Source organism: Penicillium lagena (genome assembly GCF_028827675.1).
Source record: "Penicillium lagena strain IBT 129212 chromosome Unknown utg000001l_segment0_segment0, whole genome shotgun sequence".
NCBI lineage: Eukaryota > Fungi > Ascomycota > Eurotiomycetes > Eurotiales > Aspergillaceae > Penicillium > Penicillium lagena.
This window is the reverse complement of record NW_026623222.1, coordinates 2,192,239-2,208,044: the sequence shown is the minus strand read 5'-3', so window position 1 is coordinate 2,208,044 and position 15,806 is coordinate 2,192,239. Positions and strand designations below refer to the sequence as shown.

At 53.9% G+C, this 15,806-nt stretch overlaps 11 protein-coding genes across 11 annotated transcripts; 4 read left to right on the top strand and 7 right to left on the bottom strand.

Annotated features, from left to right (window-relative positions):
- Positions 1-326: 326 nt before the first annotated feature.
- On the bottom strand, positions 327-1,316 carry N7510_000965 (uncharacterized protein; the record flags this gene model as incomplete). The annotated part of the gene is made up of 2 exons (XM_056972892.1): positions 327-1,155; positions 1,246-1,316. The coding sequence occupies 2 exons, from the start codon at positions 1,314-1,316 to the stop codon at positions 327-329; spliced, it is 900 nt and encodes a 299-aa protein (XP_056838009.1).
- A 289-nt stretch (positions 1,317-1,605) lies between these two features.
- Positions 1,606-2,823, bottom strand: N7510_000964 (uncharacterized protein; the record flags this gene model as incomplete). Its single annotated transcript, XM_056972891.1, has 2 exons — positions 1,606-2,702; positions 2,775-2,823. 2 exons carry the CDS (start codon positions 2,821-2,823, stop codon positions 1,606-1,608), a joined length of 1,146 nt encoding a protein of 381 aa, XP_056838008.1.
- A 144-nt stretch (positions 2,824-2,967) lies between these two features.
- Positions 2,968-4,177, bottom strand: N7510_000963 (ESCO family N-acetyltransferase; the record flags this gene model as incomplete). The annotated part of the gene is made up of 2 exons (XM_056972890.1): positions 2,968-4,096; positions 4,146-4,177. The coding sequence occupies 2 exons, from the start codon at positions 4,175-4,177 to the stop codon at positions 2,968-2,970; spliced, it is 1,161 nt and encodes a 386-aa protein (XP_056838007.1).
- A 1,135-nt stretch (positions 4,178-5,312) lies between these two features.
- Positions 5,313-6,124, top strand: N7510_000962 (18S rRNA pseudouridine methyltransferase; the record flags this gene model as incomplete). The annotated part of the gene is made up of 3 exons (XM_056972889.1): positions 5,313-5,455; positions 5,520-5,592; positions 5,648-6,124. 3 exons carry the CDS (start codon positions 5,313-5,315, stop codon positions 6,122-6,124), a joined length of 693 nt encoding a protein of 230 aa, XP_056838006.1.
- Positions 6,125-7,411: 1,287 nt separating this feature from the next.
- N7510_000961 (uncharacterized protein) lies at positions 7,412-7,807 on the bottom strand (the record flags this gene model as incomplete). Its single annotated transcript, XM_056972888.1, has 1 exon — positions 7,412-7,807. One exon carries the CDS (start codon positions 7,805-7,807, stop codon positions 7,412-7,414), a length of 396 nt encoding a protein of 131 aa, XP_056838005.1.
- Positions 7,808-8,661: 854 nt separating this feature from the next.
- Positions 8,662-10,257, top strand: N7510_000960 (VOC family protein; the record flags this gene model as incomplete). The annotated part of the gene is made up of 1 exon (XM_056972887.1): positions 8,662-10,257. The coding sequence occupies one exon, from the start codon at positions 8,662-8,664 to the stop codon at positions 10,255-10,257; it is 1,596 nt and encodes a 531-aa protein (XP_056838004.1).
- Positions 10,258-10,328: 71 nt separating this feature from the next.
- N7510_000959 (dihydroflavonal-4-reductase) lies at positions 10,329-11,396 on the bottom strand (the record flags this gene model as incomplete). Its single annotated transcript, XM_056972886.1, has 1 exon — positions 10,329-11,396. The coding sequence occupies one exon, from the start codon at positions 11,394-11,396 to the stop codon at positions 10,329-10,331; it is 1,068 nt and encodes a 355-aa protein (XP_056838003.1).
- Positions 11,397-11,827: 431 nt separating this feature from the next.
- N7510_000958 (tautomerase family protein) lies at positions 11,828-12,310 on the top strand (the record flags this gene model as incomplete). Its single annotated transcript, XM_056972885.1, has 1 exon — positions 11,828-12,310. The coding sequence occupies one exon, from the start codon at positions 11,828-11,830 to the stop codon at positions 12,308-12,310; it is 483 nt and encodes a 160-aa protein (XP_056838002.1).
- A 216-nt stretch (positions 12,311-12,526) lies between these two features.
- On the top strand, positions 12,527-13,509 carry N7510_000957 (bZIP transcription factor; the record flags this gene model as incomplete). Its single annotated transcript, XM_056972884.1, is given in 3 exon segments — positions 12,527-12,586; positions 12,639-12,946; positions 12,957-13,509. 3 exon segments carry the CDS (start codon positions 12,527-12,529, stop codon positions 13,507-13,509), a joined length of 921 nt encoding a protein of 306 aa, XP_056838001.1.
- Positions 13,510-13,989: 480 nt separating this feature from the next.
- On the bottom strand, positions 13,990-14,773 carry N7510_000956 (putative ubiquitin conjugating enzyme (UbcD); the record flags this gene model as incomplete). The annotated part of the gene is made up of 4 exons (XM_056972883.1): positions 13,990-14,129; positions 14,193-14,406; positions 14,546-14,591; positions 14,730-14,773. 4 exons carry the CDS (start codon positions 14,771-14,773, stop codon positions 13,990-13,992), a joined length of 444 nt encoding a protein of 147 aa, XP_056838000.1.
- Positions 14,774-15,251: 478 nt separating this feature from the next.
- Positions 15,252-15,533, bottom strand: N7510_000955 (uncharacterized protein; the record flags this gene model as incomplete). The annotated part of the gene is made up of 1 exon (XM_056972882.1): positions 15,252-15,533. One exon carries the CDS (start codon positions 15,531-15,533, stop codon positions 15,252-15,254), a length of 282 nt encoding a protein of 93 aa, XP_056837999.1.
- Positions 15,534-15,806: the final 273 nt, after the last annotated feature.

The following is a 15,806-nucleotide window of genomic DNA, read 5'->3' as shown; positions in this document are numbered from 1 at the left end:
AGAAAGAAAATTCGGGTGAGTGTTTCGGAGGCGGGCATGCCGTCATTATCGGTCGACCATCTACCTAAGTAGACTGGGTACTAACCTACATAAACTACTGACTATTACTGGGACCATAGTAGACCATCTAGCATGAGGAAGAAAAAGGAATAAAAAGGGATTGTCGCTAAAGTATCCGTTGATTTGGTTTCATACACATCATCGTTGCCATCCATTTCTTCCATTCTTCCCTTCCCGTCCCTTCTCCATCCATAATAGGATTACAGAAAATGAAAAGATAATAAAAAAACGCCCTTCCCAACTCCTTTCTGTATCATCCGACTTAGTTACTCTCGATTCGGCGTGTTGAGTTCACTCGACGGGGTCACCAGGCGCGGCGTCCGGGCCGTGGTATCCACAACATCCTCGTCGAAAGTCATACCATCGACCATGCGGGCATCCTCCGTCGTCGGCTCGGGGGTATTCGAGCCCGCGGGAGAGAAATTGCCACTGCCCATGTCATGGTCATACTGATGCTGATACTGGTGCTGCTGCTGTGACTGCAAATACGACGCGAGCGGGTTCAGCCGCGGCGGCACATTGCTTCCAATAGAAGTCGGTCTCGCACCGGAGGACATACGATTCAGGCCCGGGGGCCGCTGCGAGGTCGGCCCACTGATGGTGCTGTTAGCACCTTCGCCGAACCCCACGAGACTGGCGTTGCCTTCGTCGCTGATGTTACTGATGTTGGACACCGCGTCGTCGGGATCTGGGCCCTCGCTCATCTTGTCGCCATCGTAGTAGGCGTCACTGCCAGACGCCCAAGTCGTCCCGGTGCGAGCGCCAACACTGCCTGTCGCGCTGGCGCTGCCGACGGTGCTGCGCTCTTTCAGGGTGGCCGGGCTCTCGAAGTAGCCCGGGCCATGGGAGACGGACATGGGCGCGCCCGAGGTGTGGCCGCCGCCACCCGCGCGGGCGGTCGTGACCCGTTCTAGGCCCGCGAGGCGGGAGATGCGATCGGCGCGCTCGGCGTCTAGGGTGGTGGTGGAGGAGGTAGAGGCGGAGGAGGATTGGTGGGCGTGTCGGCCGTGGGCCAATGGTTGACCCTGGTGGCCGTCTTTGATGGCCGTCGTGGACAGCGCGGACAGTGAGGTGGTACCGGAGTTGGGAGTGCCTCTGATGGTGATATCATCATGCCAGTTCCCAGGTCAGTCAACCGATCAATCATTCAAGCTGACGACAACGGAGCGCAGGGGGAGGTCTTACGGGCCCATCTCTGAGGGAGTGACGGGGTCCGAGGGGGGAGGGGGGAGATTGATCAGGGTTGGAGTGGTCATGGTGAGGATGACAGTATTCAGTCAGAGGTTAGTGGTAATGAGAGCGAAGAGGTAGTCAATATGTGAAGGGGGTCAATGGTAGTGAGAATGAAGAAGAAGAGGAAGAAGGTAAAAGAGGGAGAGCAGTTGAATGTTCCCCGCGACGTCACACCCCGCTGAACCAATCATGGCAGGCCGATCGGATAACTATGGACGGACGAACTAGCAAACCATTTCATTCACTCATTACATGTCACTAACGAAATATAAAAAAAGACACTAGGAAAGGACACAGCCTGCTGGGCCCTCATCACTCGCTGACTCTCCGGCTACTACTTTCATAATGCCCCCGGAGATCATCCACCTCTTTCTGCAATCGAGATAGATCAGCCAGGATATCTTGCGCATTGGATGGTTGAGGTAGAGGCTCCTCAACCGTCGATGCCCGGTTTTCACTGCTGCGAAGAGTCGAATCGCGGGCTCGTCGCGGTGGCGGAGGAGGCGGAGCAGACGACGGAGAACCAGCGGGCAGAGTGCCATACGACGAAGCTCGTCGGCCTTGTTGGAAGGCTGTCGCTGTTGTGGATGATGATGATGATGTGGTTGGTGGTGGTGGTCTAGATTGAGAGAAAACTCCTTCTGTAGACGTATAGTCACCCAATGCCGGCGGGGGCATGCTAATTCGCTTGCGGTCCTGCGGCGACGAGGAAGAGGTGAGAGACCGGCTCGGGGGACCGGGGCTGGGCGGTAGAGAACTGTTGCTCTCGGAGTCCGCGGATGATAGATTGAGCCGTCCCGTGCTGGATTTCGACTGGGTCGACTTGGACCGTCGCATCTGGCTCTGCCGCCGGCTGAGCGGTGGGGTGGGCGGGCGCTTCTGTGCGGAGCGGCTGCGCTGGAGAGTCTCGGATGCTTCGCCAGCGAAGTAATCGGACGTGTTGGGATGGGACGAGCCTGACGCCCGCGAGGACGGCAGGGCCTCGGGGGAAGAGGCATGGAAGGAGAGCCGATTCGAAGCTGCCCGGGAATGGTCTCCCGTCGTGATGCGCTTCCCATGCACGCTCCTCGGCGGCGGCGGTGGTTTTTTGTCTTTGGTTGTTGTCCGACTGCGGTCTGCGGATGTGAAGGGCGCCATTGACGATGGCGTGGAAGATCCATCGGGGCCGGATGGAGCTGGGGGTGGAGCAGAACCAAAGGATTGTCGCGGTCGATCATGATTGTCGTCTCCGTGGCTCGTATCTTCGTCGTCGTCGCTGGATGTGTAGTCGGGGTGGAAGGGATTGGCTTGTTCGCCGGATGAGGTCGAGTCATCAGCCTCGATCTCCAGCGATCGGGCGGTTATGGGCACTCCGTTGGGTTTGCTCGAGGACGGCATCGGGAGTGGTGACGAGGCATCCGGGTTGTTGGCTGGATGGGGTCATCATGGTCAGCAACCACGACCGCTCAGGCAGTGGCCGGGGGTTAGCCCGGGGAACTCACGCGGTGGATGATTGTCATTTTTGGGACGGAAGGGATTGCGGCCAGACATCTCGCGGGGTCTCGAAGGGGGATGAAGAAGACAGAAAGGGTGGAGGGGCTAGATGTAGATAGACGCATGTCCTAGTCCGGCCAGTCCGAACCAACCCTCCCTTGTTGACTATTATTCATACTAGATTACATACACCGATTCCCATCACTCATTATACACATGCCACGTCGGTTCCGCTTCAAAGAACTTGTGTGCCAGCCGCTTGCCACTGGCCGTGGGCTGACTGAACGCCAGCTCGCCCTTGGAGATCTCCATCCCATAGATAAAATTGCTCACCACGCAGTCCAGCAGATCCAGCGCAATGCCTTTCCGCCGCGACGCCCCCGACGTCCAGATGCGCGAGACCCCGACAATGGCCGGGTGTGTCTCCTCGCCCACCGTGACGGACGAGTTCGTGTCGTCAGACCCGGACTCCGCCGCGACCGGGCGCGATTCCCAGATGCGTTCCGTCAGACACACCCCAACGCACCGGCTGTCCTTCATGTGCAAGAAGACGCGGTATCGATCCACCTTCTCCGTCCCCTCCGTCCCCTGTAGATGTTGCGGGGCTTCGATCTGACTCCAGAGCACCTCATCCTCGATCTCGGGCGAGGACAACTCCTTGTTGACCACCTCGAGCACCTTCTTCGCCTGGTTCTTGGCCGAGGGGGTCGCCTTGCGATCCACAATCACCACGTAGCCCTCATCAAAGCGCGTCGCCTCGTAGACCCAGCGCGACGCGTTGGCCTTGACAAACGCCTTGCCCAGATCGACACCCGTCGCGTTCATCTCATGGAATTTCTTATGCAGCGCCGCGTCCTCCGGGTTGGACGGAATGTACTCCATGCCGCACGTCGCACAGGTCTTGCGCACCTCATTCCCCAGGTCGATCTGCATCTGGCGCATCACGGGGGGCTTTGGAGCCTTGGGTGGGTCGGTCACCGAGCGCACGCTGTTGGAGTTGACCTCTGATAGCGGCGTGGCATCTTTGATGTGCTTGCGCTTGAGAAAGGCAAAGGTTGGTTTGCGCGTGTTGGCAGGGGGGACTCGGGCGCGGCGGTGGCGAGGACGGGGGGTGGTCAGGTCGTCGAGGTCGTCGATGTGGTCGGTGGCCTCGGACAGGACGGAGTTCCGGCGCGAGGGGCTGGACAAGACGGCGGCGGAGGATTCCCGGATGGCCGACTGCAGGTTGGCCTCCGCCTCGTCGGACTCGTGGTGGACGCGTCGTTTCTTGGTGGCTCGCTCGTCGTCATAGACGCGCCATGTCGGTCTGCCGTATGTTTTCATGAGGCCTCTAGAGGAGGGTCAGTACGCACTCGCCTCCGCACGAAGGAGATCCCTACCGCTTGAAAGAATTGGTGACAGTCCACGGCATCTCCCTGGTCGGTCAAGAGGTGGCACAGAAGAATGATTGTTTTTCCGGGGTGGGCGAGTGCTATAAATGCGCGTGTTCGGGCGACCGCGCTAACTGTAATGGGCCAGGAACCAGTAGGAATCACAGTGCGCTGCTTTATCCCTTGCTGGACACGCACTCGTCTTTCTCCACGAGTCGCCACCCACGATGATTATATGATGATAAAATAATCGTCTCCGCCCCTGTCCGTCGTCATCGCCAGGCACCCCCCGGGCGCATCAGGAGATTAGGAGGATCGCGGTCTGGCGCTGTTGGGCTGACCCCGGCCAATCATCATTGTCGGCAGGCAACTAGTGCTAACTTACATCGGACGCGGATGATTTATTGGTGTGCGTACGAGACAGGCAGATCGTGGAGAGCTGGACGCAGTCTGACAGGCTGGCCGTGGACAGCGCCGGTGGGTAGTTCAGTCTGACAAGGCCTCCAGTCTCCGAGAGTCGGAACGATCTGGAGTCTGAGCGTAGCGCGCTTACGAGAATAATGGAATAAGGGAATCTACGTACGGTCATCCTAAGAGCATGGTAGTCACTGCGTGTCCCCATCGTGCATAGTCTGCGAGTCTTCCCGAAACAGTAGGACGGAGACCGAGGGCGGAGTGGGCCTTAGGCGGTCCCTCTTGTTCTGTTCTGTCCTTCTTCTTCTTCTTCTTCTTTTTTCTTCACTCGTTCACTTCTCCTTCATTTCCCTCGTTGGACCCTTTTCAATTGGTTTGGATTCGATTTGATTCTTTTACCCCTCCGGTCCCCTCGACTATCCTGGTGTTCGATTTACATTCTCGAAAACTCTGCTCCACCCACTCCGCACCATGTCGGACGCCGCACAGATAGCAGGAAAGAGAAAGCGCGCGAGTAGGTCCCCATCGATCCCCGTTCTTCATGTTCATTCCTGTCATGGTGGTGGTTGTCTTGATTGAATCCCTGTTCTGTCCTTGGTCTGGATGTGCCCCTCCACATCTGTGGTTCTGAAGAAAAAAAATTCCCTTCTCAACTCCCCCCGTCCAGCCCGCCCATCACCGCGGCTGTGGTGCAACCTTCCCTGGCCCTCCCCCCACCAGCCCTCAGCTGCGTACACGCCCATCGTCAGGCCCCGTCCACCCATGGCTAACACCACCCCAGGGACCCAGTCCTGCCCGCCGCCCGAGCTCCCTCAGCTCGTCGCCGAGCAGCATGTGCCCATCCCACCCCACGACAAAGACACCCAACGCCTGATCGTCATCCTCTCCAATGCCAGTCTGGAAACGTACCGGGCATCCCACGGCGGCCGTGGCGGCCCCAAGGATGAGAAATACTCCCCTGCTGAACAGCGACGAGCACATCGGGATCATGCGCAAAATGAACCGGGATATCAGCGAGGCCCGCCCGGATATTACGCACCAGGTTCGTTCATGGCATACGTCTGTCTCTCATCATTGGCTGACCTCTCCCGCCACAGTGTCTCCTCACCCTCCTGGATTCCCCGGTCAACAAGGCTGGGCGGCTGCAGATTTACATCCACACGGCCAAGGGCGTTCTGATTGAAGTCAACCCCTCTGTCCGTATTCCCCGCACCTTCAAGCGCTTTGCCGGTTTGATGGTCCAACTGCTGCACCGGCTCTCGATCCGTTCGACGAATTCCCAAGAGAAACTGCTCAAGGTCATCAAGAATCCGATCACGGACCACCTGCCGCCCAACTGCCGCAAGGTGACCATGAGTTTCGAAGCGCCCGTGGTGCGCACCAAGGATTACATCGAGTCGCTGGGCCCGAAGGAGAGCATTGCGATTTTCGTCGGCGCCATGGCCAAGGGCCACGATGACTTTGCCGACTCCTTCAAGGATGACACCATCAGTATCAGCAACTACAGCCTCAGCGCCAGTGTGGCCTGTAGCAAGTTCTGTCACGCCGCCGAGGAAGTGTGGGATATTCTGTGAAGAACCGAGGGCTGGACCAGCATGCAATCATCGACCTGCGTGCGCCCTCTCACGCCTCGATTCAACATACAACCACGAGGCCACGAATTTCCTTGCAACGACGTGTTCACGCGCAGTGTGATGACCGATGAAGAAATCCCCCGGGTTCGGGGGAGGACAGGTACACTTACTTCTCGTTTTGTGTTTTCTGGGAAATCGACTTTTTGTCTGTGCCGGGGGCTTGCGATGTACTCCCCCTAAGTGTCAAGCGTTGCGGACGAGAGGAGTATGCATGTGGACACTGTGTGCGGGAGTCGCGAACATCATCATCGACGCCCTCAACCGGACGTCGGGCTGGATGGCATTTGGTTCCTTTTCGCCGCCAGACCCTTCTCTTCCATCCACAGTCCCTGGGATGAGGAGACTCCGAAAAAGTGAACAGCACATAGCAGATCCTGTTGCTCTAATAGGGTCCCGATATAGCTTTTACGATTCAATACATATTTATGTTGGTATAACCCTATGGACATGACGACAGCACGTAACATCTTTGGTGGTCGCCCCAACGGAACGAAATGAAAGCCATGGACGACCTCGTATACTCGAGACCAAGGGTGTTTGGACTACGAAAGAGAGTAGCATTGTACTTCATCCTGCAGATGACACGGTGGATGGGATGCCATTGTTGCCTGCTATTCCCAGATAGGGGCGAAGGTTTTTATTATGGTATCTCTTTCTGCTCTCAGGTACTTTGTTTTATCTGCTCTATTGTCCTTGTTCGTACAGCAGGGTCTCGACCGTGTCAACCATGTATGACTTGTTTCGAAACACCAAAGAGCTGTAGGGTCTTCGTTATAGGACAATATTTGTGTGAGCTACATGCAGGTTTCGCAACTCCTTGTAGAGGTGATTAAAGCCACCGCGACATGACAGACACATTATTGATGCCTGAGGCAGCACATTCCTCATCTACGATGATAGTATAAGATGCAAGACGCTAACTCACCGAAAAACCAAGGACTCAACGGGGAACCATAAATATTGGGCGAGTTGAATGATACACCCTTAGTGAATCAATATAGGGAGGCCTCAATCTTCAATATGTCCACGAGCTATTATATTATGGCATCTCATGTACCTGACGCCGAAGACTGGCCGCTTCTGTAAAGATAAAATCCAAGAGCATGCTGAGCCCTGCATAAAAAAGGGCTCTAAAGATATGCTAGAGATGTTACTACTGCGATAAAACTTTCTCCAAAATCACTTTTCTCAAATAAGTGGAAGATGTCGCTGGGGCCGAGGACGCGATCATGCCTCTTCGATATGTCTACCTGGCATAGGCTCCGCGAGTGCTACCCGCCACGCAGGTGCACTAAATTTATCAGTGAAGTACTGTGTCTCGTGTACCACCAGCTCGCGAGCAAATTGCATGATAGAGACTGAGTATGTTGGCACTCCGTCGTAGGTGATGATGCACTCGCTCACCCATAGATGGCCGTCGCCTGAGATCCGTTGTACCGTGAAATGCCGGTTAGCAGGATGTCCGCCACGCTGCGCAGCAATTGCCACACGGCCTTTGAAACGTTCCCCTGATTGTGGGTAGTCCAGGATAGCGTCTCCGGCGTAGATAGCGTATTCGGCTTCAGCATCATTGTCATCTGATGCCCGCCAATGTTCCTCGATCGCTTTTCTGGTTGAATTCATCGCTGATCGTCACGACAAGCAAGACTGTGTTTTGAGCTGCCGGGAAGGGGTCGCTAAATTGTCAACTGCACCAGAGCTATGAGACAAAGGCCGTATCAGTCGTAGCTCGGCGGACTCGCTTACTGACTAATAAGGCCAATGACATCAGGACTTTGAAGTACTGTACAAAGATATTATTGACGAAGTGTCTAGCTTCATCTTGCTTCGCCTATTCAACTCCTACAAAGGTCTTCAAAGATAGACCTAGCCCAAACATTATGAGTTGTTTGCATAAGAATAGCGGGAATTGACCATATTACCACGTTCGAGAAGCATTCTCACACCATCATAGAAATCAGCCTGCACAGTAAGGCTAAGAGCTATTCGACCGTCTTTGACCTGTATCATTTTTATTGCAATAGCTACCTTCCATTTGCGGTCTCTTCTCCTCTAGGTATGACAGCAGGATATGGCTGTGCTTGGCGAAAATTTGCCCTAAGTAGGTTAGTTCGCGGGTCGTAGCCAATCATATAGGACAGAAGTATATGAAGGGTGACGAAAAAATTAACAATGCCCATTAGTTGTAGAATAGTGCCGCAGGCCAGAAAGTTTCGGGTGGGAATGTTTGTTCTGGCCTCAAAAACGGTCATTTTTCGACGCCAATTTCACATTCTATAGTTATGTAAAACTGGCGGTCAGTTTCATCCCCTTTCCGTCCCACTCGCCTCACTTTAGCACGCTCTCCGCCTCGCCGGTCCCACTTGGGTGACCTGGCACATCTCTAGTGAGTCCACAGCGGGTATTATTATTGACCGTGTCTGGACGCTTGCAGCTTGGGCAGAGACGTACTTTTGTAACCAGGTATTTATACCTGAATGGTATATGTAGCTTCACCTACTAACTACCCTGACTTCTTGGTCCATAGTAATTTGACAGTCATGCCAGTCTCTCACCTTACCCTCACCGTCTCCCACCTCCCGACCTCTACATCTTTCTTCCTCTCCTGCCTCCAGCCACTGGGCTACCAGTTCATCGGTCGACACGAGGCCTACATTGGGTTCGGACAGAAACAAGGCAAACCCGCGGACTTTTGGATCACGGAACAGAAACCAGGGTGTGTATGCTCTTTCCTTCAGACTAAGCAGAATTTGGTTGACGTCTGTTGTGGCTTGCATAGTTTCCCCGCCAGTGCCATCCATGTCGCCTTTCCCGCGCCGTCCAAGGACGCGGTGAGCGCGTTCTTCGTCTGTGCTCTCAAGGCCGGCGGGAAGATCCACGGCGAGCCAAAGGTCCGCGATGCGCAGTCCGGGTATTATAGTGCTGCCGTTATTGATTTTGATGGAAATAGCGTTGAGGCCGTTTATCACCCTGAGGGAGAGAACAGATCTATAGCCCCCAAGACTAGCAGCAACAGCGAAACCAGCACGGCAAGGGCGGCGTCCGAGGCACCTACCACTGTCATACCTGCTTCGTCGTATATCGTGCAAAACACCACCTCAGACGATGGTAGCAAAGCGGCTAAGACGATTGTTGGCACGATCATTGGCGCTGCCGCGGGTGCGGCAATTGCATATGCCATGATGAGAGGGGACTCGCAGTCTTCTAAAGAAAGCAAGAATCCTCCTCCACAGGGTAGGGAGTACCCTGCAATCATGCCACCTCCTTCTTCAACACAATACGAGGAACGGCCACATCCATATGACATGCAACCGATGTTTCGGGCCCTGGAAGCACCTCCGTCCCGGAGCATCTACTCATCACCCCGTACACACTCATCCCACGCCCACAGCGCCTCTTCGAAGAACCCACGCGCAAGCACAATCTACGACGTCACAGAGCATTTCCATCGCACAGATGATCACCGTCGCGCCTCCGAGGGAAGCATCTTTTCCATTCCCGAAGACCTACCTCTCCGCGCAATCGAGTACCCACCCTGTCAGACCTCGCCGCACCGCCGGAGTTCACATCCATGCAATTCAAGCACTATTATCACGAGCTATGCTACTGATAAGCCGCGCCGAGAGGACGATGGCAGGACCTCGCATTCTGCGTCCACGATCAAAGCGTCTAGTCGCCACGGACGAAGTCATACCTCTTCCCGCGCTGGGTCTTCGACTTCTGCGAAGACGGCGCGCAATATTCCCCTTCCGGAGTCGTCGTGTTCTGCGTGTTCCAGCGCACCTAAATCATATGTCTCTGCACGTGCGGTACCGCTTCCCGAAAGTGTGCTAGAGCTTGATCTGGACTCGATTGTTAAGCCAGAGGACTCGATTAGCCAGGTTGGGGGCAGTGGGCGCAGACCTTCGCGTTCAAATTCGCATGCACACTCCCGTTCGCATTCGGGGTCACGACATTCAACGCATTCCAAGGAATCGCGTGCTTCGAAACGGAGTGTTAAGGGCAGCTCTCGAGAAGGAGGGAGTAAGGCTGCATCTAGGACGAGTAGCCGGCGTGGCAGCCGGGCTATTTAGCACATAATACTCTTTGCTTTCATCACATTCATATAATATATCAAAGTTCACATAAACACACATATACCAAACTAAGCCGCGGCAGCGTTAGTCTGCAGAGCCAACTGCTGATCCAGAACATCCTGCACAATGGTCTCCATACTTCTCCACTGAATACCCAAGCTCTTCTCAGCAATATCATTATTAATAGTCCATTTCCCCGGAAACGGCGGCTCCAGATTCACCGGCAGATCGGGATACTTGCTCCTAACGAACGAAGCAACATCCTCCCAAGCAATCACAGGACGACAGAGGATAATCTCCGTCCCGGTCTGCAGATCCGTCTGCAAAATCTTGACATGCGCGTCGGCAACATCGAGAACGTGCACCCACCCCGTACCCAGAAGAGGCTGCTTGCTCGCAAGAGATATCAAGAAGTAGGCGTTCATGCCGCTGATCTGCTCAGCTGTTTCCTGAATCAGGCTCTCGCCCATCACGAAGCTTGGGTGCAGGGTGATCAGGTTGTAATGGGGGTTCTCATTTTTGAGAAAGTCGCGCGTCGCCTGGTGAGCCATGATTTTGGAGGTGGAATATTTCTTGGCGCCTCCGAACAAGTCATCTGGGTAAACGACCGAGGTGTCCACGGGAATAACCTCGCGGCTATTCTCTGCATAGGGCTTTAGCTTTTTGTTCGTTTTCTCCAAAATACGTCTAGGGTTATACGTACCGTTCCACGTAATATCCTTGTAGACGAACATATCCAGCACGGGCGTTATCCCCAAAACCGACGACATAACCACCACCTTCTTGATCTGCGGATATGCACTCGCAGCACGGAGAACTGCCAGCGTACCGTTCACAGCGGGATCAATGTAATCTTTTTTCAAGTCGCCGCTGGGGGCGGGCAGCGGAGAAGCAAGATGGAAGACATGGTCGACATCCTTGAGGGCCGTATCGAAATACTCTTGCTTGGACAAGTCCGGAATCAAGCTGATCTCAACGGACCCGTCGAAATCATTGTAGCGCGCTCGCAGGACAGCTTCTTGCTTTGGATCGCGGATACTGAGACGCACGCGGTATCCTGCATTCAGGAGGGCTAGGGCTACATGTGAGCCGATGAATCCTGTGCCACCGGTGATAAATATGAGCGGTTTGGACATGAGGATCAATGATGGAGTGGAATGTGAAGTCGGTCCATAGCGAGGATGATGGATGATTTTATAGATCTCGCTCATCTGTGGGGTGACAATGGAACGCCTTACGTCCCGCCCGTGTTCAATGGCCTCGAGGCTTTCCGAGGCTTTCAATTATGAGTCATCCGTTTCATTATACCCAGCCGAAGCCCTAACTAGCTACGTAGCTAACTACTCGGGGTCTAGACGTTGTGACTAAAGGCAGAGTCGGGCTGATTATCTAGTTCCCGAGGGTGTAAGCAGATGCCATGTTTCACGAGTTGAGGATTAGTATTCACTCCGACAAACAACAGTAGTCGAGGCAAATTATAAGAAGCATGAAGAACCAAATATATTGTAATTCTCATTCTTTCTAAGCCCCAAAAAACCCCCCAACTGACAGCAGACAATCCTCCACCATGCCGCTGTGGCAGATCTACCACCCGCCCAACATCTTCACCGATGACGCTACGAAACAATCCTTCGCAAAGGACATTACAAAGATCTACACGGGGTTCGGCCTACCCGCCTTCTACGTGGTGGTCCAGTTCATCTCCATAGAGAATGAAAACGTGTTCGTTGGCGGGAGAACCAGAACGTCTCATTTGGACACGGACAAGCCCTTTGTCCGTGTCGTCATCACCCACATCGCGGTCCACGTCCCCGAAGCCGACGACGCGTACACACGGGTCACGTCGCGGTTGGACGAGGTTATGAAACCCCATCTATTGGATCGCGGGTACGACGTTGAGTACCATGTTGACGAGACGGAGCGTCGGCTGTGGAAGATCAATGGCTTGGTTCCGCCGCCGCATAAAAGTGCCGAGGAGCAGATCTGGGTTCAGGAGAATCGGGCTATGCCGTATCCTTTGGCTGTTCCGACTACGTCTATTTCGGACTGATGGACTGCTTACTTACAGCAGATTGATTTTCCCATTGATAGTAATTCCTCCGTTGTCCAGTCACAAAAGGACGGATTGTTAAGCAGGAGTGGCGATTCTTCAAGTCCTCGGTCTGATGAATAATCTGTCTATTCCCTCCATTTAATAATAGTTATCGCGTGCTACACCTCACTAAATCAACGTAGACAGAAGAAAATATCCATAGAATCAATAACAATGGGCCAGTCCAAGCAAAAGAACTCTTCCAAGAGCGCAGAGAAGCACCCCGCGACGGAGGTGAGTTTCGTACTGTTCAGCAAGATCCAGAGCTGACAACTAAACAACCCAGAAACGACGACGCCAGCTCCGTCTCGCGCAGCAAGCGTTCCGAAAACGCAAAGACACTGCCATAGCTGATCTACAGAAGCAGGTGGATGAACTGCAGAGCGGAATCGATGGTCTGAGCAGCTCCTTTCTCTCCTTTAGTGAGCTCCTCTTGAAGGACGAGCAGCTCGGGCACTCCGCCCCCGTCGCGCAATCGCTTTGGAGCTTGTCGCAACAGTTTGTAGCGCTGGCTAAAAGGGCCAGAGATGAAGACAAGGAAGACAATGATGTACATGTCGGCATCTCCGCACAAAATCCCGAGAAAAAAGATCAGTCGGCAAAGTTATCTGCATTATCTCGAGCGATTCCTCCAGCCACATTATATTTCCCACTCCCTTTCCCCAGTCCCATCTCCACCGTTGGATCTGGATGCCCACCTAAACCCAACCTGGTCCTTCGCACAACACCTCGTGCTAGCATGCTTCCAAAACGCACAGAACCTCCTCCTGCGATCTCCAAGAACCAGCCTCAAAGTCCAAGAAGTCTTCGGCACGGTGTTCTCCGCCTCGGAAAGAAATCGAACCATCACCTTGTTCCAGGAGATTCTAGCCGATATCACGGGCCATGCTGCCGCACTGCGCACGAACATACTTACTCTCTTGCAGCAGGAAAGCAGTCCCGATCACCCTGTTTTATTTGAGGGATCGCCTTCCATGGCGCGATTGCATAGTCCAGAATATCTGCAAGAAAAATGGGTGGATGCCTATGGAGTACAACGGATTCTGTTGAAGAGTGGGTTATTGTTGGCCGGGATTGATCATGGTCCTTTTATTCAGCGTAGGTTGTTGCAATGCCATTCTGTTGGTGGTGCTGACGATTCCAAGGTCTTTCAATGACGGGCATCTGTGCCGGGCCGGGGCCCGTTTTTCGCCGAGAAAGTGTGGACAGGATTCTCGTTGACCTACGAGGATAAAACAGAGTAAAAAAGACACAGAGACGGGCCTGCCTGGATTGTGCTATCTGAGACTGAGACAAAAGACGAATCTGCCCACCATACACACAGCCATCCCGATCTCCCTCCACACGCTTCCCAACACACCCTAAGCACCGAGCAAAGCAGGATCCTCCGTCCGAGAACAACAAAATGCCATGAATGCATGAGAGGTCATAAATGATCGTTGGAATGAGGTTTAACAAACAACAAGGGGAGAGAAAAAGAGCAAAAAAAAGGCAAAGTTCTACGACCACGGTACGCCAGGCTTCGGGATCTGATCTAAGAGCGAAAGAAGATGCAGAGGGAGGTTGAGGAAGACATGTAGTGTGGTCGCGAAAGGGAGGGAATGAGTGGCCGGGCAGGTTGAATTGCCAAATCGAAATCAAATAGCGTACTTGCGTGTCCATTCCCGGGCTGTCGCCTCGTACCGCGGTCGGTCCGTCTTGTAGACGTGCGCGATCTCCGGCACCAGAGGGTCGTCTGGGTTAGGGTCTGTGAGCATCGAGCAGATCGAGAGCAACACTGTAATCCTAAAGTCAGTCATATTCTCTCCGCTGGGATCCGAAACGGTAAAGAAACACCCACCTTTAGAGATGGTCAGAGCCGGGCTCCATTGGTCTCGCAGAATGTCCAGACAGATGCTGCCGTTTGAGTTGATGTTGGGGTGGTAGATGCGCGTAGTGAAGTTGACCTTGGGCGGCTTGAAGGGGTAGTCGGTAGGGAAGTGGATCGAGAGGAAGAAAACGCCGCCGGAGTATGGCGAGTCACCAGGACCCATGATCGTTGCTTGCCAGTGGAACTGTCAGATAGTCAGATGAAGTCATTTTTCACGGTCGACCGTCAGAGACGCAGAGAGGCAATTTTCTGCCCCACTAGACACGACACCTGATCGGGCTGGCGACCGGGGGAATTCACAGCAAGGAATCGGGAGAGCATACCAGATCATCACCAACCGGACCAGCCGAGCACGAGGAGGGGGGATCCCTGCGTAAAAGAAACAACCAGGTCAGTTTGCAAGGCCCGCAACGGTGATGGCGACGGGCAGGATGAGGACGGACCACATCTCCCAGAGCGCCAGCGACGAAAAAAAGGAAGAGGAAGAGGAGGGGTGTGATATCTTACCGGCCAAGATCAGTGAGCTCCTTGTTAATTCTCTTCAGAGCCATGTCGAAGATGTGACGCGAGGACGAACCGGACGGGAGGTGGGATGGAGAGGGAGGGGCGAAAAAAGAGAGATGTTTTCTGGAGAGAGTCTCAGTGGGACAGACAGGGAAGAGAGAGGGAGAAGAGATCCAGGAGCGACCGAAGGATGATGATGGATAGAGATGGACGGGGTACAACAAGACAACACTTACAGCTTCGGGTCTTTGTGCGGGAAGCGGAAAAGAAGGAAGAGAATGAGAGAAAAGAGAGAGGGGCAAAAGTCAGGTCGATTGGGGCGGCTGGTATTACCAATACAGCCACCGCCACGATCCATGACACATCCACTGTAAAAGATGTAATGCCGGCGGGATTCCCGAGTAAAACCCTGGTACGAATAGGATATCGGTAATCATTCTTCAATCCGACTCAAATCCAACCATCGTCAAACGGCAACCGAGACCGTTTCAGGCTGCCTTCGCCTTGTCTGAGAATTGTACGCGATCACGTGTGTGGAGTCGACTTGGGCTGAAGATCCGAACTATAGCCGGGTGCCCAAAGCTGGGGATACAGTCCTGAATTGCTAGTGGGCGATGCGGCCTGGAACGCAACCTGAGTCAGTTTGATGGGCATGAGTTCACAGACCCTTGTCCTAAGAATAGTACTCCCGATTGGCATGTATTCAAATCTCCCGAAAACCCGGGGCTGGTAAGGCATTTGAGCGATTATAAGATGGCGCTGGTCAGTGTATGGGAATGTCATGTCTTCCGGATTTAGATAGACCATGGAAACTCTGCCAGGGAAGGACAAGCTGAGGTGCTTGGAGAACTAGAGAGACGATCCAAATGTATGAGCCGTTGATGGGTTCTTAGAATTGGTCATCTTGCACGTCACTTACTCTAAATCTAGGGGGAAACAACCCATTTAGAGAATCCCGATATTTCGGGCTGGCAGATCCATACTATATCACCTCGGACAGGCCGGTGGGATTGTGAGGGAAGTCGCTTCGCTAAAACATTTCCAGAAGACCTTCAACTCTTGACGGCTTGTCTTTACTGT